At 53.0% G+C, this 23,440-nt stretch overlaps 1 protein-coding gene across 1 annotated transcript; it reads left to right on the forward strand.

Annotated features, from left to right (window-relative positions):
- Window positions 1–1,398: 1,398 nt before the first annotated feature.
- ACACB (acetyl-CoA carboxylase beta) lies at window positions 1,399–22,891 on the forward strand. The gene is made up of 52 exons (XM_029284107.1): window positions 1,399–1,524; window positions 1,837–1,975; window positions 2,061–2,170; window positions 2,330–2,411; window positions 2,910–3,008; window positions 3,261–3,370; window positions 4,051–4,161; window positions 4,490–4,699; window positions 5,302–5,472; window positions 5,662–5,823; window positions 6,402–6,565; window positions 6,868–7,018; window positions 7,246–7,349; window positions 7,695–7,776; window positions 7,975–8,120; window positions 8,398–8,548; window positions 8,839–8,973; window positions 9,286–9,432; window positions 9,873–10,061; window positions 10,211–10,311; window positions 10,724–10,812; window positions 10,927–11,051; window positions 11,254–11,367; window positions 11,470–11,583; window positions 11,667–11,756; window positions 12,276–12,394; window positions 12,584–12,607; window positions 13,033–13,170; window positions 13,709–13,808; window positions 13,886–13,993; window positions 14,241–14,315; window positions 14,374–14,433; window positions 14,556–14,771; window positions 15,009–15,164; window positions 15,259–15,462; window positions 15,766–15,921; window positions 16,227–16,352; window positions 16,604–16,873; window positions 17,303–17,400; window positions 17,526–17,646; window positions 17,771–17,881; window positions 18,424–18,567; window positions 18,984–19,104; window positions 19,314–19,410; window positions 19,691–19,787; window positions 20,040–20,175; window positions 20,262–20,439; window positions 20,896–21,008; window positions 21,235–21,389; window positions 21,786–21,956; window positions 22,050–22,186; window positions 22,765–22,891. Exons 1-52 carry the CDS (start codon window positions 1,399–1,401, stop codon window positions 22,889–22,891), a joined length of 6,780 nt encoding a protein of 2,259 aa, XP_029139940.1.
- Window positions 22,892–23,440: the final 549 nt, after the last annotated feature.

Below are 23,440 nucleotides of genomic sequence, written 5' to 3' on the forward strand. Positions count from 1 at the left end.
AAAATAGGAAGAAAACAGATCAGTTGCTGTTGCTATTGCAGTGCTGACAATGAATGTTTATCAGCCGTCGGAGCGCGAGAGGCTGCTTGGGATCAAGGGCCAAGGATAGATTTTCAGTTGATAACTAACTCGGTGGTCGGGAGACCGAAGTATTGTTGTTTTTGTGGTCTGTCACACAGCCAGCCAGATGTTTTTTCTCCCTTGAGCCACCTGGGGGTGCTGCTGGGGAGCTGTCGCCCACGGGGAAGGGAAAGCCAAGAGGAGGGGGGGGGGAAAGTCACAGAAATGGAGGAGGAGGAAGAGGCGGCAGGGCTGGCCTCCGACTCTGTTCCTGCCTGCCTCTCTGGGGGTCCCAGAGCCGCAGAAGAGGAGAGGAAGAAGCAGCAGACCGGAACTGGGCGCAGCAGCCTGGAGGTCAGTACCGGCCAGCAGGATTCTGACTTGCTTTGGGTCTGGGCGGCTGAAGCCTTCGATCTGCTCTGCAGCACAAGAGGGGAGGAGAAAGGGGGCAGCTTAAGATAACCACACAAACAAACATTCCTTTCTCCTCTTCTGAGCTTGTGCAGAGTCCGGCAGCAGCTCCTTGGCAGGCACCCGGCAGGGAGGGGAAGATGCTAGCGGCAGCTGCTGGCAGCCGTTCCTTCATTGTCATTTTGGGGCTGAGAATCGTCTCCTCCTGGAGGTGGCAGAGAAAGCAGCTACGGAAAGGAGGGAGTAAATAACAGTTTCTTGGGGGGGGGTGTTTCCAAATGCTCTAAGCTTAGATGCCCTTTTGTCCTCCAGCCACCAGAGACGTGCACAACTGTTTGAGGAGAGTCTCTCAAAACAGTTTCAGAACCAAATTTCTCCTGAATGAGGTCTTCACTTTTCAGGGATTGTTTTCTAAGGATGTTTCCAGAAAATGATACCCAGCCAATTTCAAAAACAAGCCCATCTTGCACAGCTAAGCGTTGGAAGCATTCCTTCCTACCCTCTTCGTAACTTTTGCCTGCCCTAATCTCATTTTCTCTTTTGGAAATACGGAACTTTTGAAAGATCAGCAGCTTAACAAAATGTGTTCCAGAGGGAAGACAGATGGTTAGTTCATAAGATGTGTTTTGTGTTAGATGTGCCACCTTTTACCAAAAGCCTGTTAACTGAAAAGGTGGGAGGAAGACGCTTAACATTTAAATGTCAGGGCAAGACACACGGACGGACGAGAGCAGACAACTGGTGGCACCAAGTAGTGGAACAATTTCACCTTCACTCAGGAACGTGTTCCACCGTCTTCTGCCCCCCTGCTTGACTGTTGTTCTCCAGCAGTCATCTGAGGTCCGTCTTTTATTCTTCCCCGAGGAACAGACTCAAGCGCTATGGATTGAGCTTACAGAAATATTTCTGCCTCCTTCCAGAACCAGCATGTCAGGGATGTACCTGGTGAAGAAAGGACGGGAGCACAGGAAACTGGACCTCCACAGGGACTTCACGGTGGCCTCACCTGCTGAATTCGTGACTCGTTTTGGAGGAAACCGTGTGATTGAAAAGGTATTGGCCGCCGAAGAAGCAGCGACGCTCCCCTTTGACCCTTGTGATGCAGCTGGGATGGCTGCCTATTAAATATATTTCCTTCATGTAAAGCCCACTATGTGTAGAGAAACTTTATATAAAGTCAGGCAGATATTCCAGAAGATTGGCGGGAACGCTGGATTGTCTAACTCGTCTCCTGTGCGCCGGGAGGGAAGGGGTCTCTCATTGAGCCCTGATCTTCTTTTGGGAAGCCCCGTTTCAGCCCCCTCTCCACTCTGGCGGGGCTCCTGGGGAGTGACCGGCCTGGGCGTGCCTTCTTCCCGAACTCAGGTCCTGATTGCCAACAATGGCATTGCGGCCGTGAAGTGCATGCGCTCCATCCGCAGGTGGGCCTACGAGATGTTCCGGAACGAGCGAGCCATCCGTTTCGTGGTGATGGTGACCCCTGAGGACCTTAAAGCCAACGCAGGTCGGTAGCGGAGGCCTTTGCTGCTTCCCCCAGGGCCTGGGATGGTTCTCCCCCCTCATGACTGACAACCCCAACCCTCTCCTAGAGTACATCAAAATGGCGGACCACTACGTGCCTGTCTCCGGGGGAACCAATAATAACAACTACGCCAATGTAGAACTGATCGTGGACATCTCAAAGAGAATCCCAGTGCAGGTAACCAGCCGGGGTTCTCTGTCCATCCTGGGCTGCAGAGAATTCTGTAGCAAAGAACGGGTGGGAAAGTGGGAGGTCTGTAGAATGGGTGCAATAGAATGTATGAAGATATAGAACTGCCGAAGTGGTGCAGCAGATCACTTAAACCTTCTTTCCTAGGCTGTCTGGGCTGGTTGGGGACATGCCTCGGAGAATCCCAAACTTCCAGAGCTGCTGCAGAAACACGGGATTGCTTTCCTAGGTAGGTGTTTTCTCTTGGCTGCGTGTTGGCACGTTCAGCTAAGCCCCAGGTGGAATAGGAAGACGCTGATCTCTGCCTCTGACAGACTCAACTTTCCCCAAGCGGCGTTGCCAGGCCTGAATCTGGGTGTGTTTTCCATGCAGCCTCCCTTGAAACTTTCCCCCCCCCCCCACTTTGTTCTTGCTAAGTAAAAAATAGATCTTCTTTCCCAGATTTCTGGAAAGAAATCTCATCCCTTAGGGCAGAGATCTGTGTTTCTGCCACTCTGTAAAGCCTCCCCCCTACCGGACTTGAGGGACCTTGTGCGATCAAGGTTAAACGCCTGGCCAGCAGAACAGGTGCGAGTGACCTCACAGTCCCTGCTTCTAATCCTGCCTATGTATAGCCAAGCTGCTCTGCTTTTGTCTGGGCCTCCGGCATTCCAGCCGAGCTCGTGCAGGCCTCTCCCAAATGTATTTTCCCCCAATGTCAGCTGACCCTCTTTTCTCTGGTTACTAGGCCCACCCCGTGAAGCCATGTGGACCTTGGGGGACAAAGTGGCGTCCACCATTGTGGCCCAGACCATCCACATTCCAACGTTGCCGTGGAGTGGCAGTGGTAAGAGGACTTGCGCCCCCCCCCCCGCCTTGGTGTTCTCTGCCCGCTTTTGACTTGGCGTCCTGCAGCTTCCATCTTGGCCACTCCAGGTCTCACAGGATCGAGAAAGGGCTGCATGACTGAAATCTCTTCCCTTTTCTTTCCTTCTGATTTATCCCTTGCATTACTTTGGGGCACGATGGAGCCTCTGCTTCGATCATAAAGAAATAGCTGTTGCCCTCAAAGTTTTGTTGTGGTTTTTTTTTTTCCTAGACTTAATTGCTGAACGGACCCAAGAGGAGAAGCAGCAGGCGGAGACCCTCACGGTTCCCTTGGAAACCTATCAGCGGGGCTGTGTGCGGGACGTGGAAGAAGGCCTAGAGGTAAATGGAGGCACCCTGGATGCCTTCTAAGGCGTTAAAGCGTTATTAGTAACAATATTATTAGAGAGGGAAAATGACAGAGGCTTAGGCAACTAAGCATGGAAGAGGAGAGCAGTTTTTCTTAATTAAGTTGTCCTACCTTTGGGCTTCCTGTTGGATCCTGCACTGGCTGCAGAATGAAACAGACCAGGCAGATTTTTGTTCCTTAAAAGATTCATTGCCCTCCTTCAGGGAAGGAGAGAATTGGCAAACTCAGTCCTGTGTGAGTCTCAGCTTGTGTGGAATTTTAAGCAAAGGACATTATTTTTGCTGCTGAATGGTAAAATTTATTCGTGTCAGAAGCGTCAGGGTGCTACGGAGATTATGAAACGGTTGGCAGCCAGGCAGGTCAGTCTGTGCTACTTTATCCTTACTAGTTTAGGTATTGCAGGCCAAGCATACAATCTAGCTATTGACGGGCCTGCCTATTTTAGCAGGGGGCAAAGCGGAAAGCCTCCCTGCACTTAATGCCAAGGTTGCGCGTCATTTGGCTTTGGAGCAGGCCTGGCCAGACCCATTTTGAGGAAGGCTGGGTTCGCCTGGGCAGCACAGGTTCAGGGCTGGCATTCCAGAGGAGCCTTCTTCACCCCTTGCTTCTTCCTTCCCTCCTTTCTCCTCCTCCTCCTCCTCTCAACTGTCAGGCGTCCAAAAGAATCGGCTACCCGGTGATGATCAAGGCCTCCGAGGGGGGCGGCGGCAAAGGGATTCGAATTGTGGAAGGGGTGGAGGAGTTCCCTGCCCGCTTCAGACAGGTAAAGGAGGGGCTGCTCTGGGGTTCTCCTGGGCCAGATTCCCCGTCATTTTAAGGGTTTCCTGCACCCGTGTGGCCCCTCTCGTTCGTGTTCCTCCGAAGAAGGGATACCGTCGTAGTTTATGAAATCCTCGTTCCTCGGCTTCCTTTCAATGCCACACTGAGAGGTAATCTGGCTGTTTGGCTTGAACTAATTAAGGGATTTTTATCCTTGTACTCTCATAACCCGGAGTGCTTTCCCAATGCATAACTCTCTGGGTTTTAGCCAGCTGTTTGGAAGCTCTGGACAGTCGGTGCTCCGTTTGATTTTCTTGCCCTCCGTCCGACAGGTGCAGAGCGAGGTCCCCGGGTCCCCCATCTTCGTGATGAAGTTCTTGCAGCACGCCCGCCACCTTGAAGTCCAGGTCCTGGCTGACCAGTATGGGAACGCCATTTCCTTGTTCAGCCGGGACTGCTCCATCCAGCGGAGGCACCAGAAGATCATCGAGGAAGCCCCGGCCACGGTGGCCCCTCCGGCCGTCTTTGAGCACATGGAGAAGGTGCACATCTCCTGCCCTGCCCGGAGCTCTGCGTGAAGCCCTGGCAAAGAACACAGACCAGCCACGGATGTCATTTCTCGGAAGGGAGCCCCAGAACAAGCGCTCAACGTGGGGGGGCAGTTTGGCCCTTGCAGCATTCCACTCAATGCTGCTCCTCTGTTGTGCTCCTGTCCTCTTTCTCCACGTGGCTGAAGATGATGGTTCCCCTGTATTCCCCCCCCCCCCCGTAATCTTCTGATTGTGCTATAAGCTAAATTGGATGTGAGAAACCTTGACTGGCCCCGAAATAACCAAGGGAGCCTCAAGGATAGAGGGGGGGGGGTATTTGAATCTGGGTCTCGTTCCTCCCTGGGGCTTTTCTGACTAAAGGAGAATATTTATAGCTCAGGGTTTCTGTTGTGACTGTTTGTGACATTCATAAAAAGGAAGAGCTTTTATAGGGACTCCATAGCATATGGTCTACGCGTATAGTAATGATTTATTTGAGATTACATCCCCTGCTATGTTTGGAAATACAATCCCTCACTCCTCGGGAGCCGTCGAATAACCTCCCAAGAAGCTGCCTCTTTCTAACCCAGCTCTGTTGCGTTTTCTCTCCGCAGTGCGCTGTGCGCCTTGCCAAAATGGTCGGCTATGTCAGTGCCGGGACAGTTGAGTACCTCTATAGCGAAGGAGGGCGCTTCCACTTCCTTGAGCTGAACCCTCGCCTGCAGGTGGAACACCCTTGCACGGAAATGATTGCTGACGTCAACTTACCGGCTGCTCAGCTCCAGGTATTTTGTGTTCCCAAGTCAGTTTCTCCAGCAGCAATTCTGGAGAGTGTCAGAGAGAGAAGAACGTAGCCCATGTTGCAGATAAGGCAAGCGGTTTCTTTGTAAGCACCTCCTTCTCCAGAAGAAGCACCGAGACACCTAACAAATTCTTCTCGACGTGTTTCCCTTTCTGTTTTTTCCTCCTTTCAGATTGCCATGGGGGTCCCGTTGCACAGAATAAAGGACATCCGAGCGCTCTACGGAGGGTCCCCCTGGGGGGACAACCCCATCGCTTTTGAGGGCCCCAAGAGTGCTCCTGTTCCCAGGGGCCACGTCATAGCAGCACGAATCACCAGTGAAAATCCCGACGAAGTCAGTGGAGTTAAAAATCTGTCATCTCTTCCTTTTAAGGAGGGCAAATGCCTGGAAAGGCTGGGTGGCCCCATAGCTGGCTGGGCTCTAGCTTGCCGTGTAAGAGGATAGAATCCTTCTGTTAAAATGGTGGCAGACGTCTCTAAAACACATTGTAGATATTAAACAAACCTCCCCGTTCTTATTTGTTTAAAGTATTTGTTCTGCGCCTTTCTTTTCTACGTTCTCCCCGTGACTGCTTCAACTGATAACTAAAAATAATGAGCATGGCTTAGGGCAGTAGTGTAAAAGACCACTGATTTTTTTTTCCAATCAGGGCAGATTCTGGTGCTTAATTGGTTTAAATGGCCACGAAGGAGACAGTTTGTTACCACCAGGCCTAACGGACCAGGAGGGGCCTTTAGATTAATCTCTGCCTGCTCAGGAGCCTTCTCTCTTTCGGGTCTGGGGCAGGGCCAGGCGCTGCCTGTGTGGCTCTTAAGTGCTTTGATGTGGCCTCAGTTCTGCCAAAGGTGAGCGAAGTCTGCCTTTCCTGCCCCCCCCTCACCCTTACCTGTCTTTTGCGCCCCCCCCTGCAGGGTTTCAAGCCCAGCTCTGGCACCGTGCAAGAACTGAATTTCCGCAGCAGTAAGAACGTCTGGGGATACTTCAGCGTGGCAGCCACCGGTGGCTTGCACGAATTTGCCGATTCCCAGTTTGGACACTGTTTCTCCTGGGGAGAGAACCGCGAGGAGGCCATCTCGTCAGTATTGTCTTCTCTTGGGCTTTCCTGGGTGATGGAAACCTTGCAGGGGCTTCCCCGGAAGGCAGTCGGGACTCTCCGTTGTCTCTCTTTTTATGGGGGGGTCACTCCTGGGTTCTGCTTCCTGCCTTCCTAAAAAGACCCATTTTTACTGGGATGGTCGCACATCCCAAAAGGAACCTAATCCTGTCAGCTCACCTCCCTTTTCAGGGGCGTCATTTTCACATAGACCCCACCCCCGGAATTGAAACAGGCGGCTAGAGCAGGCTGGGGCTTTATGCGTCTGGCTTGTTGGCTTTCAGAAATTTGGTGGTGGCTTTAAAGGAGCTGTCCATCCGTGGTGACTTCAGGACGACGGTTGAGTACCTGATTAAGTTGTTGGAGACAGAGAGTTTCCAGACGAACGAGACCGACACCAGCTGGCTCGATCATCTGATAGCTGAAAAAGTGCAGGTAGCAAGTCTCAGAATTGGACTGCTGGGCAGATTTGCCGGGACTGATGCTTGCATCCCTTGAGCCTTCCTTTTTCAAAAGATTCCTGAGTCTATATTTTCTGTTTTAGATGCCACATTTTTTTATCTGGATTTACTCTTTATTTATGTTTGGGAACCTTTTGCATTGAAAGACTCATCGATGTATGAGCAAATTCCAAAGTGAGCAAATTCTTCCGCCATTGGCAGGCGGAGAAACCAGACATGATGTTGGCGGTGGTCTGTGGTGCCCTTAACGTGGCAGATGCCTCCTTTAGGACCTGCATGGATGATTTCCTGCATTTGCTGGAGAGGTGAGCCGTCATCCAGGCCTGGCCGTTTCATGCAACCCGTTGCGCAATCAGCAGATCTCTGTGAGACGCCCCACAAGTGTAAACGCTTTAAAATGTATTCATGATAGAGTTCCACCAATTAAGATGTGCTGGGATGATTTGTGGAACGTTGTCTTCCTAATATCCAGCATGTCTATTATGTTTGTCAGCCATTCTGGAGTCTCTTAGAAAGAGTTACAGAGGGCGAACATGATGTGTTCCTCTGAACAAATTTGAGAACCCTTTTCTGACCTTCAACAGAGAATTAACTTGAAAGGCTCAGGACATTTTTTGATCAGAAGTGTAAAGGCTTGGCTGGTTTTTCAGGGGCCAAGTTCTGCCAGCAGCCTCCCTCCTGAATATTGTCGACGTGGAACTTATTTACGAAGACGCCAAATATGTGCTTAAGGTATGCTTGGCCCAAATTTTCATTGACTGAAATGGGAAAATTCTTTTTCCGGTAGAATGGGAAGGGAGTTGTTGAATTTGGCCCTCCCTCCCCCTTTTTAAAAATAAAATAAAATAGCAATCAGCATTTACGTCTGAACCTGCCTTTGGAAGGAAAGCAAAAAAGGCTGTTTCTTTTCATTTCCGCGGCCTCTGGCAGGTGGCCCGTCAGTCCCTGACGACCTACGTCATCATAATGAACGGCACCCACATTGAGATCGACGTGCACCGGCTGAACGACGGGGGGCTCCTCCTGTCTTACAACGGCAACAGCTACACCACGTACATGAAAGAAGAAACCGACCGGTAGGTGATGAAATGGGTCTCCTTTCAGCTATGCACAAAAGCTCACACTTACTACGTGTCCCAGACCTCACAAACCCACTTCCTTCCATTGCACAACCGTTTCTTAATCTCTGCGATGGGCTACTTGAGCAAGAATCCCTTCTGTATGGAACGGGGGGACCCGGGAAGTGTCCAGTTGATGAGCTCGACTGAAAGAAGCAAGGTCCGAGACATCCAACAACATTTTTATATTTTTTCCTTTTTATGGCTTCTTCGTTCTCTGGCTTCTGACCTCCAGATACCGCATCACAATTGGCAACAAAAGCTGTGACTTTGAAAAAGAGACAGACCCAACCTTGCTCCGGGCACCCTCTGCAGGAAAACTGCTGCAGTATATGGTGGAGGACGGGGGCCACATCTCTGTGGGTCACAGCTATGCAGAAATGGAGGTAACACCTGCTCTGGCCGGGGGGGGGGTGGAGATCTAGATTCTTCACGGTGGAAAGTGGCTCCCACTGTTCGGTTCCTGACTTTAACGTGCCTATTTTGGGAGCGTTCTGGCTCTGCTAGCTGGCTGGCAGTGAAGTGACCAGCTGGCTCAGCCTTTTCCTCCTTCGGACCCTCATGCTGGACAGCTTAGCTTTGGTCCACTTGCCGGACGCTCAAAGCATAATGGATCATGTGGGGATCATTTGGAAACCACCGATCACGTGCAGGTGTGTTGCTTTCCAAACAACAGGTGATGAAGATGGTGGCCTCCTTGACAGTGGAAGAGTCGGGCATCATCCACTACGTGAAGCGGCCGGGCACGTTGCTAGAGGCCGGCTGTGTGGTAGCTCGGCTTCAACTGGATGACCCCACTAAAGTTCACCTGGTGAGTGACGGAGCGGCTGGAAGCCACTTGGGAGAGAGCAAAAGCCGCCTGGCAGCGCTCGGAGTTTGCCAGGCACCCGGGAGGGATCCAGGAGGCCGCCTAGTGCATCTCCTCAGGGCTGCTCTTGCCCCCCAGAAGCGACTGGGCTGCCTCTTGCGTGTCCAGGTGCTTCTGGGGACGAACAGCCTTGCGCTAGAACTCCTGTGAAGTCATTTCCAGATCACAGGAAGCTCCAGAACGGTGGATTTTCTGGTTATAACGTTCCGTTTATTTTTCATGTTTTGCCTCTCTACCCGCCGATGCTTCCCCCAGGCCCAGTTGTACATGGGGGGGCTCTCCCCTCAGCCGCCCCTGCCCATCCTTGGCGAGAAGCTGCACCAGGTCTTCCACAACATGCTGGAGAACCTGCAGAATGTCATGAACGGCTACTGCTTGCCAGAGCCTTATTTCTCCGCCAAGGTAAGACGTTGCTGGGGTTTTCTTTTTCACCTTTGCCTATTAAAAACCACGCTTGGAAAAAGCTGGCTTGGGATACCCTGAGAATACATTCCTGACCTCAAGGAAACGCTGGGAAGATTTTGCTTCGACTTTTGCAAAGAGGAGGAGGAAGGCCTTGAAAGATGGCAGAACGAGCTGCTCCTAAACCGATGCAGGTTGCAAAAGGAGAGGCTAAAAGAAGAGCCAGAAAAGAAGCTTCTTCTGTGGGAAAATCCTAATTTCCCCCTTCCGGCCAGTCTCCATTGCTAATCGCCCCAAATCTCCTGAGCCGGAGGGAGGCCCCTTGCCCTCCCGTGTTCGGTTGTCTGCTACCACGCAGAGGTCCAGAGCCCCCTTGCTTATGCCTTCTGTGGTTCACTCACACGATCCCTGAATCCTTGAACCTTTTTTCCCCAACTCAGATCAAAGAGTGGGTGGGTAAACTGATGAGGACCCTCCGGGATCCCTCCCTTCCCCTGCTGGAGCTGCAGGAGATCATGACAAGCACGCTGGGCCGGATTCCAGCTTCTGTGGAGAAGTCAATCCGAATAGTGATGGCCCAGTACGCCAGCAACGTCACCTCGGTGCTCTGCCAGTTCCCCAGCCAGCAGGTGAGGGAGGGGGGGAGTGAGAAAGATTGACGATACGGGCCGGCTGGGGAATTCTGGGAATTGAAGTCCACGTATCTTAAAGTTGCTAAGGTTGAGAAACACCGGCTGCTATAAAGGATTGTTTTTTCCTGGTTCTCTTTCTCTTCCAGATTGCCAGTATTTTGGACAGCCACGCAGCCACCCTGCAACGCAAAGCTGACCGGGAAGTCTTCTTCATGAATACCCAAAGTATTGTGCAGTTGGTTCAGAGGTAGGTTTGTGTGCTTGTCCTCCATCTTTGGGACAATCACACCGCAACACTTCCTGCCTGAGCATCTGCAGGGAAAGGCTGCCTCTTTCGTTGCACCAGCCAAGCTGATCTTCCTGCCTAGACCCCGGCCTGCTCTGGTCTAGGCAGGCCCCGAGCCAACAGTGAAGAAAGCAGACAGTGTTTCTAGCAGCCCTGAAGGTGATTTGAAAAGGGGAATGCATCCTCCTGCATTCAGCAGGGCTCCTGCAGTAAACAAGCTGAGCAGATTTTCTGCTTTTGTCACAAAAATTGTGCCCCAAACGTCTTTCGACGAATCATCTCCGACCCTCTTGCCCCACTTTCTCCATCGTTTGCTCCCAAGACCGGCAAGCGACTCGTGCACAGCATCTTCTCTCCCGCCCCCTGATTTCAGGTATCGCAGTGGCATCCGAGGCCACATGAAGTCGGTGGTGCTGGACCTGCTGAGGCGATACTTGCAGGTGGAGACCCAGTTCCAGCAAGGTAAGATGGAGGAGGAGGAGGAGGAGGGTGCTGGCAAGGCCTCCGGCAGAGCTACCTGGAAGAGGGCAGCTTCTCTGCAACTCTCCTCTCCTTGGGTCTCCTCTCTTGCTCCAGCTCATTACGACAAATGTGTGATCATCCTGAGGGAGCAGCACATGCCCGACATGACCCCCGTGCTGGAGTGCATTTTCTCCCACGCCCAGGTGGCCAAGAAGAACCTCCTGGTGACCATGTTGATTGTAAGTTGAACAGGAGCCGCTTCCTGAGCAGGAGAAAAGACCTCTGGCCCCTCCCCAGCAACGCCCCTTCCCCACCTGGCCGCAGGGCTGCAGGCCCGGCCCAGCTGGGAGGTCAGGCCGGGGAGCGCAGCCCTTCCTTACCCTTCCAGAGAACACCAGCGCAGTGAGGCAGCTGAGCGGTTGTTTTGTTTCTGATGCCCAGGAGCAGCTGTGTGGCCGAGACCCGACCTTGACCGATGAGCTGATGGCCATCCTGAATGAGCTCACCCAGCTCAGCAAAACGGAGCATGCCAAAGTGGCCCTAAGGGCCCGGCAGGTCAGGCCAGGGGTTGCCGGTCATCCTGGCTGATTCTCCCTGACTCACCTGGGTGGGGGTGGGGTGGGGGACTCTGTTGACCCAGCCCTCCTTTCCCCCCAGGTGCTGATCGCTTCCCACCTCCCGTCCCACGAACTGCGGCACAACCAGGTGGAGTCCATCTTCCTCTCGGCCATCGACATGTATGGGCACCAGTTCTGTCCTGAGAACCTAAAGGTGACTTCTTGAGCATCCAGTCCCCTCGGAGTCCGAGGTCCGAGCCGCCTCTGCTTACTTGGCGTGGGTTCCATCTTTTATAGAAACTCATCCTTTCGGAAACCACCATCTTTGACGTCTTGCCCACCTTCTTCTATCACGCCAACCAGGTGGTGCGCATGGCAGCCCTGGAGGTAAGGAGAGAGCTGGAACCGTTTCCAGGGAGAGCGGTGTTGCCTGCTGGGGCTCAAGGGTCACGTGGCCCTGCCTCAGGCCCTTACTGACCCTTGCCCATGATTAACATTGAGCTGCTGCCCCACTTCCTCACCCGCAGTGCCTCCTTAATGGATGTGTTGGTGCCCAACCTCTGGGCTGTGCTTTCCCTTTGCCAGTTTTGTTTCTGCCTCTGCAGCCAAAGGTTCTTCTTGCTCTAAAACAGGAATCTCCAAACTTGGCAACTTTAAGACTTGTGGTTCAACTCCCAGAATTTGTCAGCCATCCCTGCTGTAGAATTGTGCAGCAAAACCATGCAGATAATCCAGAGTCCTGAAGTTGGACACTGTTTTCCTGCTGCTTTGCTGATCCACCATCCTGCCCAATCCAAGTGGCCCTTTTGCCTGCTGTAATAATATCTGTGCATGGAGAAAAACATGAAAAGGCACCTTGGCCACAGATTAGCCAAGATTAGGTCTTGCTTCCTTCTGTCCTTCCAGGTGTATGTGAGGCGAGCCTACATTGCCTACGAACTGAACAGCCTGCAGCACCGCCAGCTGCTGGACGGCACCTGCGTGGTTGAGTTCCAGTTCATGCTGCCTTCCTCCCATCCCAACAGGTAGGGCACAGGTGCCTCGGCCTTCCTAGTGTTCGCGGGGGGTTGGGGGAGGCCGAGGAGAAGCGGGAGAGGGTCTGCCTGGGGGAGGTTTCAGGATCACTTGCTGGTCTCCTGGGGGGAGAAGGCCGAGTGGTCCCGGTGCGTCTGTCTCGGACCAAGGGGGCTATTTGTGTTCCTGTCTCTTTTCAGAGGAAGCAGCCCCACTCTGAGCAGGTAGCGTAGCGTGTCGAGTTCTTTTGGCTCTGCAGCATGACAACAATTACACAAAAAACTCGGCTCCGCCATAACTGCCTCCTTGACTTTTCTCTTAACTGCCCCGCTCCAAGCCCTTTGGATTTGCTACTAACTTCCCGTCTGAGAGCATGTGAGGGCAAAACGGGCTCCTTGCTGGACCCCTGTAGCAAGCGGGCGATGGAGAGCGGCAGGGGGCTCCCTTTTGCAAAGGGGCTGCCTTTTTTTAAAGCCCCTTGAAAAGAAAAGTTCCAGTTCCTAGCGGCCTCCGGGCTTGTGTCTGTCCAGCTGGATGTGCCAGCTCTGTCAGCTGCTCTTGGAAGCAGAGGACCTCAGTTCTACGCCCATGAATGGGTGGCCTGCTCCCTCTGAGGTTTGCCCCCTTCCTTGCGCTTCCCCCCTCCCAGAATGTCCGTGCCGGTCAGCATCTCCAACCCAGACTTGGCCCGGCACAGCACGGAGCTCTTCATGGACAGCGGTTTTTCCCCTCTCTGCCAGAGAATGGGAGCCATGGTGGCCTTCGACAGATTTGAAGATTTCACCCGGTTGGTGGCCCTCCTGGGAAAGGGACGAGGGGGCGGGGGGGCTCCTGGGCATGGCCTTGTGGCCCTCACTGGGGGGGGGCTGCATTGCCGTTCCGGTTGGGCTCAACTATGGGCCACTCCAGCTGCACCTGTCGGGAGTTGCAGTCCTGCGTGCTCTCCGTGGGCGAGGGAGCTTTCATCCCTTCTTCCTCACTTTCTTCCACTTGATCTTTCTTTTTTTAGAATTTTTTAATCTCACCTTTGTTATTTTTGAGGTCTCTTGACTTGTTCTCCAACTAGATGAGTGCCAATTCATCTTGGAAGAATGAGTTACCTGGTTGGGGAGGGGGAGGGAATAGAAAAGCAAAATGTTTGGAAAATATAAGCCTGGTTTAAACCTGTCCCTGCAGGTAGAGAGCGGCCAAGGTGAGGTTGCAGCCCTTTCGGTTCTTGAACCAGAGAGGCCCTTGCAGGATTAGATTTAGCTCCTCAGTAGTAAGGTATTTGGTTCCTAGATTGTTTAACTTCTCACTCCGGCCTCTCATTTTTTTTGTGCCAGGAATTTTGATGAAGTCATTTCCTGCTTTGCTGAGCCCCCCGTGGAGAGCCCCCTCTTCAGCGAAGTGAGATCCACCTTTTACGATGAAGACGACAACAAAGTGAGTTCTTCTGGGCTGCAGACTTCTCTCTGCTGCCTTCTGGCTGAGCCTAACCTGTGTGGGGTTGTGGCTTCCAGAACGTCCGGGAGGAACCCATCCACATCCTGAACGTGGCCGTACGGTGGGCAGATCACCAGGAGGATGAGGAGCTGGTGCCGATCTTCAGGGCCTTCGCCCAGTCCAAGGTCTGTTCTCACGACACCCTGGCTTCCTCCCCTGGGCTGCTTGGCCCCCAACCTGGCTGAAGGAAAGCTTATTCCTTCATTTGCCTGCTTCCGTGCTTTACAAGTGGGCCTTGTGAACCCTTTGCTCTGCATGCCTCCTTCCGTGTTCCCTTCCTCTTATGTCCCGGTGATAGGAGGGCAGTTCACCAGATTTTCTTCCGAGATTATTCAGGTATTTTGTCTTTTCTCATCTTCTTTCCCCCTCCAGAATAATATCCTTGTTGACTACGGGCTCCGAAGAATCACATTTTTGATAACACAGCAGGTCAGTGAAAATGAATATGTGAAATAAGCCCGTGAAGTAAATAAATAAATATGCTTGTGTGTTATGTATGTAAAAGTTCTGTGTTCTGTTGCAGAGGGAGTTCCCAAAGTTCTTTACTTTCCGAGCACGGGATGAGGTGAGGGGTGACTTAATGCTTACACTCTGCGTGATCTCGGTTTTAACATGTGGTGGGTGCAAGCTTGGCCTCAACATTAAGTCCCACAAGGTTTTGCGGCGCTTCCTCTCCGCCTTCTGCAGTTTGCTGAAGACCACATCTATCGCCACTTGGAACCAGCGCTGGCTTTCCAGCTGGAGCTGAATCGGATGCGCAACTTCGACCTGACCGCGGTGCCCTGTGCCAACCACAAGATGCACCTTTACCTGGGTGCCGCCAAGGTGGAGGAAGGCACCGAGGTCACCGACTACCGGTTCTTCATCCGCGCCATTGTCAGGCACTCCGATCTGATCACCAAGGTGAGTTTGGGGCTGAGTTGCAGGCATCGCTTTCTGCTCGTGTGGGGCCCTCGGTGCTGTTTTCTTGCGTGGGGCCCTCGGGCTGTTTTCTTGCAGACGTTTCATGACCCAAACTAGGTAACCTCATCGTTGTAGTGTACCCCTACTCCCTTGGAGGGCAGCTACATGGCTGATTTACAAGCCTTGCCTTTTTTCTCCCCCTTCCCCCCCCTCCTCCTCCTCTGTCTTTCCTCCCAGGAAGCCTCTTTCGAGTACCTGCAGAACGAGGGCGAGCGGCTGCTCCTGGAAGCCATGGATGAGCTGGAGGTGGCCTCCAGCAACATCAGCGTCCGCACCGACTGCAACCACATTTTCCTCAACTTTGTCCCCACCGTTGTGATGGACCCCTCCAAGGTCTGGGTGGCTTCCTCTCTCCATCTCTAAAAGGCCTGCTGCGCTCGCGGCATAAGAGGCTCCTCCCCCTGACCACATTTTGCTGGGCCCCCAGATCGAGGAGTCTGTGCGGTCCATGGTGATGCGGTACGGCAGCCGCCTCTGGAAGCTCCGGGTCCTTCAAGCAGAAGTGAAGATCAACATCCGCCTGATGCCGACAGCCCAAGCGGTTCCCGTCCGCCTCTTCCTCACCGACGAGTCCGGATACTACCTGGATATCAGCCTCTACAAGGAAGTCAGCGACCCCAACACTGGAAGCGTAGGTGCCCTCGAGCAGCTCAAATACTTCCAGCCTCCTCCAGCTTTGCTTTGCTCCTTCTCCCAGGGGTTGGTGGTCCTCCAGGGTTGTATTTCCCAACTGAGCTCCCCCCCCAGGTGCTTTGGGTCCATACAGACTTCATCACATGTTGAGGGGATCTGGGAACCGTGGCCGAGGGCACCTCCAGACCTTTTATGCGTGCATTGGTGAAAATTCTGGATTGCAGAGTGAATGCTGCTTCTTGACTGACTTGAATTGCCTGATCCTTTTTCCCCCCCCCCCCCGCTTTGTGTCCTGGGCTAGATTATGTTCCACTCCTATGGAGAGAAGCAGGGGCCCATGCACGGGATGCTGATCAACACGCCCTACGTCACCAAGGACCTGCTCCAGGCCAAGCGCTTCCAGGCCCAGTCGCTTGGCACCACCTACGTCTACGACTTCCTGGAGATGTTCCGGCAGGTGGGCTGGTCCTCTCGCCTTGCTCTTTCGGCCATCTGAGTGGAAAGACACTCAGTGCAGCTGCTGTTCGCTGGGCTTCCACTGGGACTGTGGACGGGCTCCAGATTTAATGTTCGAGAGGCCCCAGAGTAGAGGTTGTGTGTTCTAGTTTGCCTCTTCATCGGAGCTCGGTCTTCCTGACGGAGAGCCCACTGCTCATCCTTGCAGAGAAGGATCTCTAGGTCCCAGGGAAATGTCCTCCTCTTCATTCCCTTGAGCTGTCTGCCACTAAGGATCCCTCTGTGAGTCTTCCTCTTCCTTCTCAGGCTCTGTTCAAGCAATGGGGATCCACTGAGGACGCCAGCCCCACCGACGTGCTGACTTACACGGAACTGGTGCTGGATGCCCAGGGGAAGATGGTGCAGCTGAACAGGCTGCCGGGAGGAAACGAGGTGAGCGCCGAGACAAGCCGAAGCTTGAGGGAGAAGTGGGGATCGTCGGGGAGGCCAGAAACAGCTGGGTGCCCTTGCAGACCGAGAGACAGCCTGCCCCTTTTTCCTCTTAAGCTGGCTTGCTGCAGCCCTCTGCTAAGAGAGTTCAGCGGCAGAATGGCGGAACGTCCTCCAGATTAAGAAATGCAGCTTGTTTACTCTGCTTTTGGTCAGTTCCTCTTTCCTCCTCCTCCTCCTCCTCCTCCTCCTAGATCGGAATGGTGGCCTTCAAAATGAAGCTGAAGACCCCCGAGTACCCCAAGGGCCGCGACATTGTGCTCATCAGCAACGACATCACCTACAAGATTGGCTCCTTCGGGCCTGCCGAGGATCTCCTTTTCCTGCGGGCATCCGAGCTGGCCCGTGCAGAGGGCATCCCGCGGGTCTACATTGCGGCCAACAGTGGTGCCCGCATCGGGTTTGCCGACGAGATCAAGAGCAAGTTCCAGATAGGCTGGATAGATCCAGCAGATCCCTACAAGGTATGTGGATTACTGTGGGAACCCAGCGGGATTCCATCACGGCCGAATCGCCCCTCGGGAAGATGGGAAGACGCCTTTGTGGCTCAAGCGGAATCTCCTTGCCTGGCCAGGGAGAATTTCGTGGCTTTTCCAGGGCCGCCTCCGTCGTGTCTGAAGGTAGAATATCAGGCAGGCACGAAGCGCTGGCTCCTTAATTAACGAGCAGAGAGGCTACCATTCTCCAAACTCCTCACTGTGGAAGAGCAGGAAGGACTTACTGCCCCAAATCTAAGGGGGGAACAAGAAAACATTTTCCCCCAGTTCCTGGTTCCTTTTTGAGGAGGGCCAGCAAAACGATCGAATTATATGCTTATCTAAAGGCTTTCTAGCAGTCTTCCTCTACCAGATTTATCCAACCAATCCTGCCCACCCCTCCCCTCTTTTCCCAAGGGATTCAAGTACCTGTACTTAACGCCGCAGGATTACACCAGGATCAGCTCCACAAATTCTGTTCACTGCAGGCATGTTGAAGAGGCCGGTGAGTCCAGGTGAGCAGCTCCTCTCCTTTCGGACTTTCTCCCCTGGGGGGGCGGGGGGGGAGGGCAGGGAGAAGCTCTGTGTGTGTGCGTGTGTGTGTGTGTGTTCATCTTCTGCCTGCTCTCGTCTTCTGCAGGTATATCATCACTGATATAATTGGTAAAGAGGAAGGCTTTGGGGTGGAGAACCTAAGAGCGTCCGGCACCATCGCTGGGGAGTCCTCTCTCGCCTATGACCAGATTGTCACCATCAGCATGGTACGGCCGCGCATCCCTTTGTTTCGGCTGCGGTGAAAACGGCAGCCAAGAAACCCTGTTCCAAACTAAATAGCGGCTTTTGCTTCCTCGGCCATAAAGTGGCTCCTTGGCTTCTGTCATGCAGGTAACCTGTCGAGCCATCGGGATTGGGGCTTACCTGGTCAGGCTCGGCCAGCGAGTGATCCAGGTGGAGAATTCCCACATCATCTTGACTGGGGCTGGCGCTCTGAATAAGGTATGGATGGGGTTTGTTTGGGCTTCCGGTGTTGTCTTTTGTTTAAGCTTGCCTAAGAAAAGTGCCTTAAAGAAACAAAGGAAAGCTCCCACGCTCTGACTAGGTGCCAGCTGTGTGAGTGAAGAATCGGCCGGTGGGAAATGATGCAGGCTTGCCCTTGTATGTAAAACAATAGATTCCCATTAAAAAGAACTCCCACTCGGACGAGAGGTTGGTGCTGGATTACAGCCTTCAAAGCCAGGTTGTTTTACTTATCATTTATCGTTCCCCTGTGGGAACATTTGCATCCCAAATTCTTCAGTGCCATATTAGTCCAACAGCGGGCTTCGGGAAGCCCGTCCTGCCTCCTCCAGCCTTGATGGCATCTGAAGCTTCAGGATAACGAGCGGGGCAAGAGCCACGTTTGTTTGCAGACCCTGAGCTGCAAAAATGTGTCCTGCTGAGCCGTTTCCAAAGATCCAGGTGTGACCGCTAGGAAGCTGCGCTCGGAGTCTTGAGGAAAGCGCTGTTTTTATGGGCCTTTTCATCCTCCTTTGTGGCAGGTCTTGGGCCGGGAAGTCTACACTTCTAACAACCAGCTGGGCGGAGTGCAGATCATGCACAACAACGGGGTCTCCCATGTGGCTGTCCCCGATGACTTTGAAGGCGTCTACACCATCCTCCATTGGCTCTCCTACATGCCCAAGGTACCTCAAGGGCAGTGGAGGAGTGCCAGGCTGCCGATTTGCAAATCCTCCCCCTCCTTCAGTAGAGGATGGTGAGGGCAATGGTGCCAGCATTTAAATGAGGGAGGAATTTCCTCTTGTGGATCCTTTGCCTAATATCTTACACTGAAGTTCTTTTATTTCATTACAGCAGCCTTTCCAGCTTAATTGGGCCACAGGTTGTTTTTTTTTTTAAATTAAGTAATCTATGTATTATAATAGAAAAACAAGCAGCTTCTATAATTGGGTAAGATTGGGTAACAAGCATCTTTGCTTGTTTAATGTCACAATCAGATTTCTTCAATTACCTGGAAGAGCCTGTTTCTTCCCTCCCTGACCGCTGCCACGTGGGGCACTTCTTTCTTAAAACCGGCCTTGAGAAATGTTTCTTCTTGCAGGACCATCACAGTCCGTTGCCCGTTATCCCTCCAAGTGACCCCATTGATAGAGAAATTGACTTTGTCCCTTCTAAAGTCCCCTACGACCCCCGGTGGATGCTGGCGGGGAGACCCCATCCGAGTGAGTATCTTACCCCACGGTAACTCTGGGGGGCTCACAATATTAGTAGGCCTTTCCTGTGGATTCTCCTGGCATGTTTGGGTTTCCCCCTTCCTGAATATTCTCCGGTTTTGCATAACGGAGCAGCAGAGGTTAGAGAGCTGCATGGTTTAGAAGACTTGGCCTTGAGCTTTCTCTCCCTTTTTTTCCCTCTCCATCTTGTTGTGCAGCTGTGAAGGGATCTTGGCAAAGTGGGTTTTTTGATCACGGATCATTTGCAGAGATCATGAAGCCCTGGGCCCAGACTGTGGTGGTCGGCCGAGCCAGGTATCGTCAAAGGGCTGGAGCTGGCTGAGAAGCAGCCGGGAGGAGGGAGGGGGCAAGGGAGTTTGGACCTTAAAGTAAGTGGGAACTTCCTTTCCTGCCCCGGCTGGTGCACGTCTGCCTATAAGGCATGAGAAAGAGTTCAGCACCCCCAAATCTTTGTTCCCAAGTTTTAAAATGCTAAAATTCCTATGCTTGTGAAATAAACAATGGCATATTATGTATTGACTGGTTGTATTGAGTACATGTATCCCTAAACTGAAGTCTGGACTTGTCTTGGCAGGCTAGGAGGCATCCCAGTGGGCGTGATAGCCGTGGAGACCCGGACGGTGGAACTCGCCATACCAGCTGATCCAGCAAACCCAGAATCAGAAGCGAAGGTTGTGCCTTGCAGAATTCAGAACCTTTTGTCTTGCAGGGCATCTGGTCAGTTTATCTGTCCATCTCTCTGCCTTGCTTTTCTCAAGCTTCCCAGAATACAATTCCACATCACATTGTCGTCTCCAGTAAAAGGACACCTCTGTGAAATCGGCCCTCCCCATACAATGTGTCGAGGACTTATTTTTGCGTAATGCCTGATTGGTGTATTAATTCAGGGTGACCCGTAAATTTTTCCTTCTCGTCTTCCCTAGATAATCCAGCAAGCCGGGCAGGTCTGGTTCCCAGACTCAGCTTTTAAAACTGCCCAGGCCATCAGGGACTTTGACCACGAGCACCTTCCCCTCTTGATCTTCGCCAACTGGAGGGGCTTCTCTGGTGGCATGAAAGGTACTCTTCCTGCACCACCACCCCCAATCACATCAGTAGCCGCCAGAGAGAGAAGGTGGGGGTGACTTCTCGGCCTCTGGTTGCAGATATGTACGACCAGGTGCTGAAGTTCGGGGCGTCCATTGTTGACAGCCTCCGGCAGTTCAAGCAGCCAGCCCTCGTCTACATCCCCCCACATGCTGAGCTGCGGGGGGGCTCCTGGGTGGTGATTGACTCCACCATCAACCCCCTCCACGTGGAGCTCTATGCAGACAAAGAGAGCAGGTGAGTGCACGGCTGCTTCCTCACCTTCTTTGTGGTCGCATCTTTGGGTGGCAATCCTGGGCTACTGAAATTGGCCTGCTCTCCAAAACATCTCCTAATCTGTGAGTTTCTCCCTGGCTAGAATGACAGCTACAGGTATCTTTATTTTTGCTGAAGACCTTGAGACATTTTGTGTACTGGTCAGGGTTTCGGTGGAAAAGTGTCTCCATTTTTTTCCTTACAAAAGCAACTTGTTCTTTAAGTTTGCCTGCTTCCAGGGCCCATTGTGAAATGCTGGCCAGAGACTCTGGAGGCCCAAGGGATCAACACACACACACACACACACACACACACACACACACACACTGGGTTACATGGGGGGGGAGGCTTGTTCTGACTTGCCTAGCGCTTGTCAGCACAAGAGGAGGGGCTGCTGAAGACCCCTTGGGGGCTTGGCAAAAGAGCTCTGCTTTGCAGGGGAGGCATCTTGGAAGCGGAAGGAACCGTGGAGATCAAGTTCAGGAAGAAAGAGCTGCTCAAGACCATGAGGAGGGTCGATGCCACCTATGCACGGCTGGCGCAGCAGCTGAGTAAGCGGAAGGCCAAGCCGGGCCTGCCCTCCATCCCCTTCCCTTCCCTGCTGCTGCTGCTGCCTGATCTGCAGCTCTTGGGGGAGCAGGGCTTCGGGTGGGAACATCGTCCTTGGGCTGGTGGGGGTCTCCTCCCCAGCCCACCTACCCACACGCCTCAGGCTTACTGGGCCCTCCCAGACTGGCTCCTTTCCGATCGGTCCTTTCTGTGTTCTGGGACAAGCAGGTTCTCCGGACCTGCCCCGAGGGGATCGCAAAGAACTGGAGCAGCAGCTGAAGAGGCGAGAAGATAACCTCCTGCCCATCTTCCACCAGGTGGCCGTGCATTTTGCTGACCTCCACGACACCCCCGGGAGGATGCAGGAGAAAGGAGTGATTTCAGTAAGCAGCCGGGCCTGGAACCCTGGAAGGGATTCTGCTTCCTTTGAGCTTCTCCCAGCCCAGCCAGGGGTCTTGGGGGCTCTCACCCTCCAGTTCCTGAGCAGCTCTGCAGCCGAGGGGCAGGACTGCCCTGTCAACTGCCGTCTGGGGTCACTCGTCTGCGCTTTCTCTCCAGCTCTGAGCTTTTAAAGGTGGAGAAAAACCAGAAAGGGCTCCTTAAGTGATTGAATAAGACGTCGGCCATTTCTTGCAGAGGGCAGGTGGGTTAGGAAGACCTGAGTCTGTGTGCAGTAACAGTTGTGGGAATGTGCCGCCCTGAGTCCACTAGGAGAAGGGCGGGGTATAAATTTGAATAATAAATAATAAAGTGATTTGGCGTGTGGTCTTCCGTTTCAGGACATTCTTCAGTGGAAGGAGAGCCGCGCCTTTTTCTACTGGCGGCTGCGGCGGCTGCTGTTGGAGGAGGTGGTCAAGGCCGAGATCCTGAGTGCCCACAGCGAGCTGAGCAACAGCCACATCCAGTCCATGTTGCGACGCTGGTTCCTGGAGACGGAAGGCGCAGTCAAGGTCTGGGAGGGGAACCGGCTTCCCTCGTCTCTCACTGCTCTTGCTCTCCCTCCTTCCCAGCTGAGGGCAGCTCTCCATTTCTCCCTCCCGTAGGGTTACCTCTGGGATAGCAACCAGGTGGTGGTGGCATGGCTTGAGAAGCACCTGAGCGAAGAGGACGGGGCCAAGTCGGCCATCCGGGAGAACATCAGATACCTGAAGCGCGATTATGCCCTGAAACATATCCGGAAGTGAGTCCCCAGGAGAATTCCCTTCCTGGTGGGGTGGTGGTGTTCTCTGAGAGGGCCCATGAACCGGTCATTCCGGGGCATCGGAATTGAACGGTTGGGATGGCCTAGGAAGAGGCCTGGGAGCCCCGAGGGCATTTCTTGGAGCTGGGAGGAATCAAACACTTTGTATTTTCTGCTTAAATGAGAGTGCAGAATGAGTGCGTCCTCTGCTCTCTAGAGATCCTAAGACTTAGGCTGCCTGCATTGCTTCGTTGTGCAATACGTGAAGAGGACGCGAGAGGGCATTTGAAGGCTCCCGATGAAAGAGGGAACTCTTTGTCTCTGGACGGGCCCACAGGTGGCTGTCTTTGGATGCTGAGATGCCAGGATATTACGTGCTTCCAAAGTGCTCCTCTTTACTGGCCCACTCGCTTCGACTTGGCAGTCTTTTCCTTCTTCTGCTTTTCTCCTTAATTTTTGCTTACCTTGAAATAGTTGCTGAGCAAAACACCAGTCGTGTTTGTGACTCACAAATTCAGAAGAGGAAACAAACTTTTTGCATTAAATCCTGGTAATTAAATCCCTCTTCTCTCTTTCAGCTTGGTAGAGGCAAACCCGGAGGTCGCCATGGACTGTCTCATTCACATGACCCAGCACATCACAGGTGCCCAGAGGGCGGAGGTGGTTCGCCTCCTGACCACGATGGACAATCCTTCCCCCTCTTGACTTGCGGCACTGGCAGCAGGAGAGGTGGCCAGCCCTCTGAGAAGCCAAGGAGACGGCAGCGGTAAACCGTCTTGAGTTGGTGAGCTCCGTCCTGCTGCAGCCTTGCAGTGCAGCTCTGGTTTGTCCTGAATTGGGACGGCCAGAATCTCCCACTTCCCAGGATTTGCTGTCCTGTCACACTCGGCGGCCCATATTTTCCCCAGCCATCTTGTGCCTACTGCATAATGTCCGAGGAAAGTGTTTGCATCACCCGGTTTAGAGTGTGTATGTTTAAAAGTAAGTGCATTTTCAATTATTGCCCAGGGTTATCTGTAAAATTAACGAATTCTCTTTCAAAAGACTCAGGACGTGCTTTTTGAAATGGGTGTCGGAGAAAAAAAATGTCTACCACCGAAGCCAACATGGAGTGGTTTGAGAAAACTTCCAAACAGGACTTCATTGCACTCCAGTGCAACTGTCTAGACTATTCTGCTCACTCCCTGAAGCATTTGATGGATTTGTGGAACGAGTGGACTTTGCTATAGGGGCAAGACAATCAAAACACACTTT

This window comes from Protobothrops mucrosquamatus, unplaced genomic scaffold (assembly GCF_001527695.2).
Source record: "Protobothrops mucrosquamatus isolate PMUCROS unplaced genomic scaffold, P.Mucros_1.0 scaffold374, whole genome shotgun sequence".
In the NCBI taxonomy this organism is placed as follows: Eukaryota; Metazoa; Chordata; class Lepidosauria; order Squamata; family Viperidae; genus Protobothrops; species Protobothrops mucrosquamatus.

Excerpts from the sequence above, each read along its gene's own strand:
- ACACB (XM_029284107.1), top strand. The coding sequence starts at position 1,399 with ATGTCAGGGATGTACCTGGTGAAGAAAGGACGGGAGCACAGGAAACTG. Across the intron at positions 12,608-13,032 it reads AGCAGCCCCACTCTGAGCAG|AATGTCCGTGCCGGTCAGCA; the intron begins GTAGCGTAGCGT and ends CCCCCCTCCCAG. Across the intron at positions 13,171-13,708 it reads AGATTTGAAGATTTCACCCG|GAATTTTGATGAAGTCATTT; the intron begins GTTGGTGGCCCT and ends TTTTTGTGCCAG.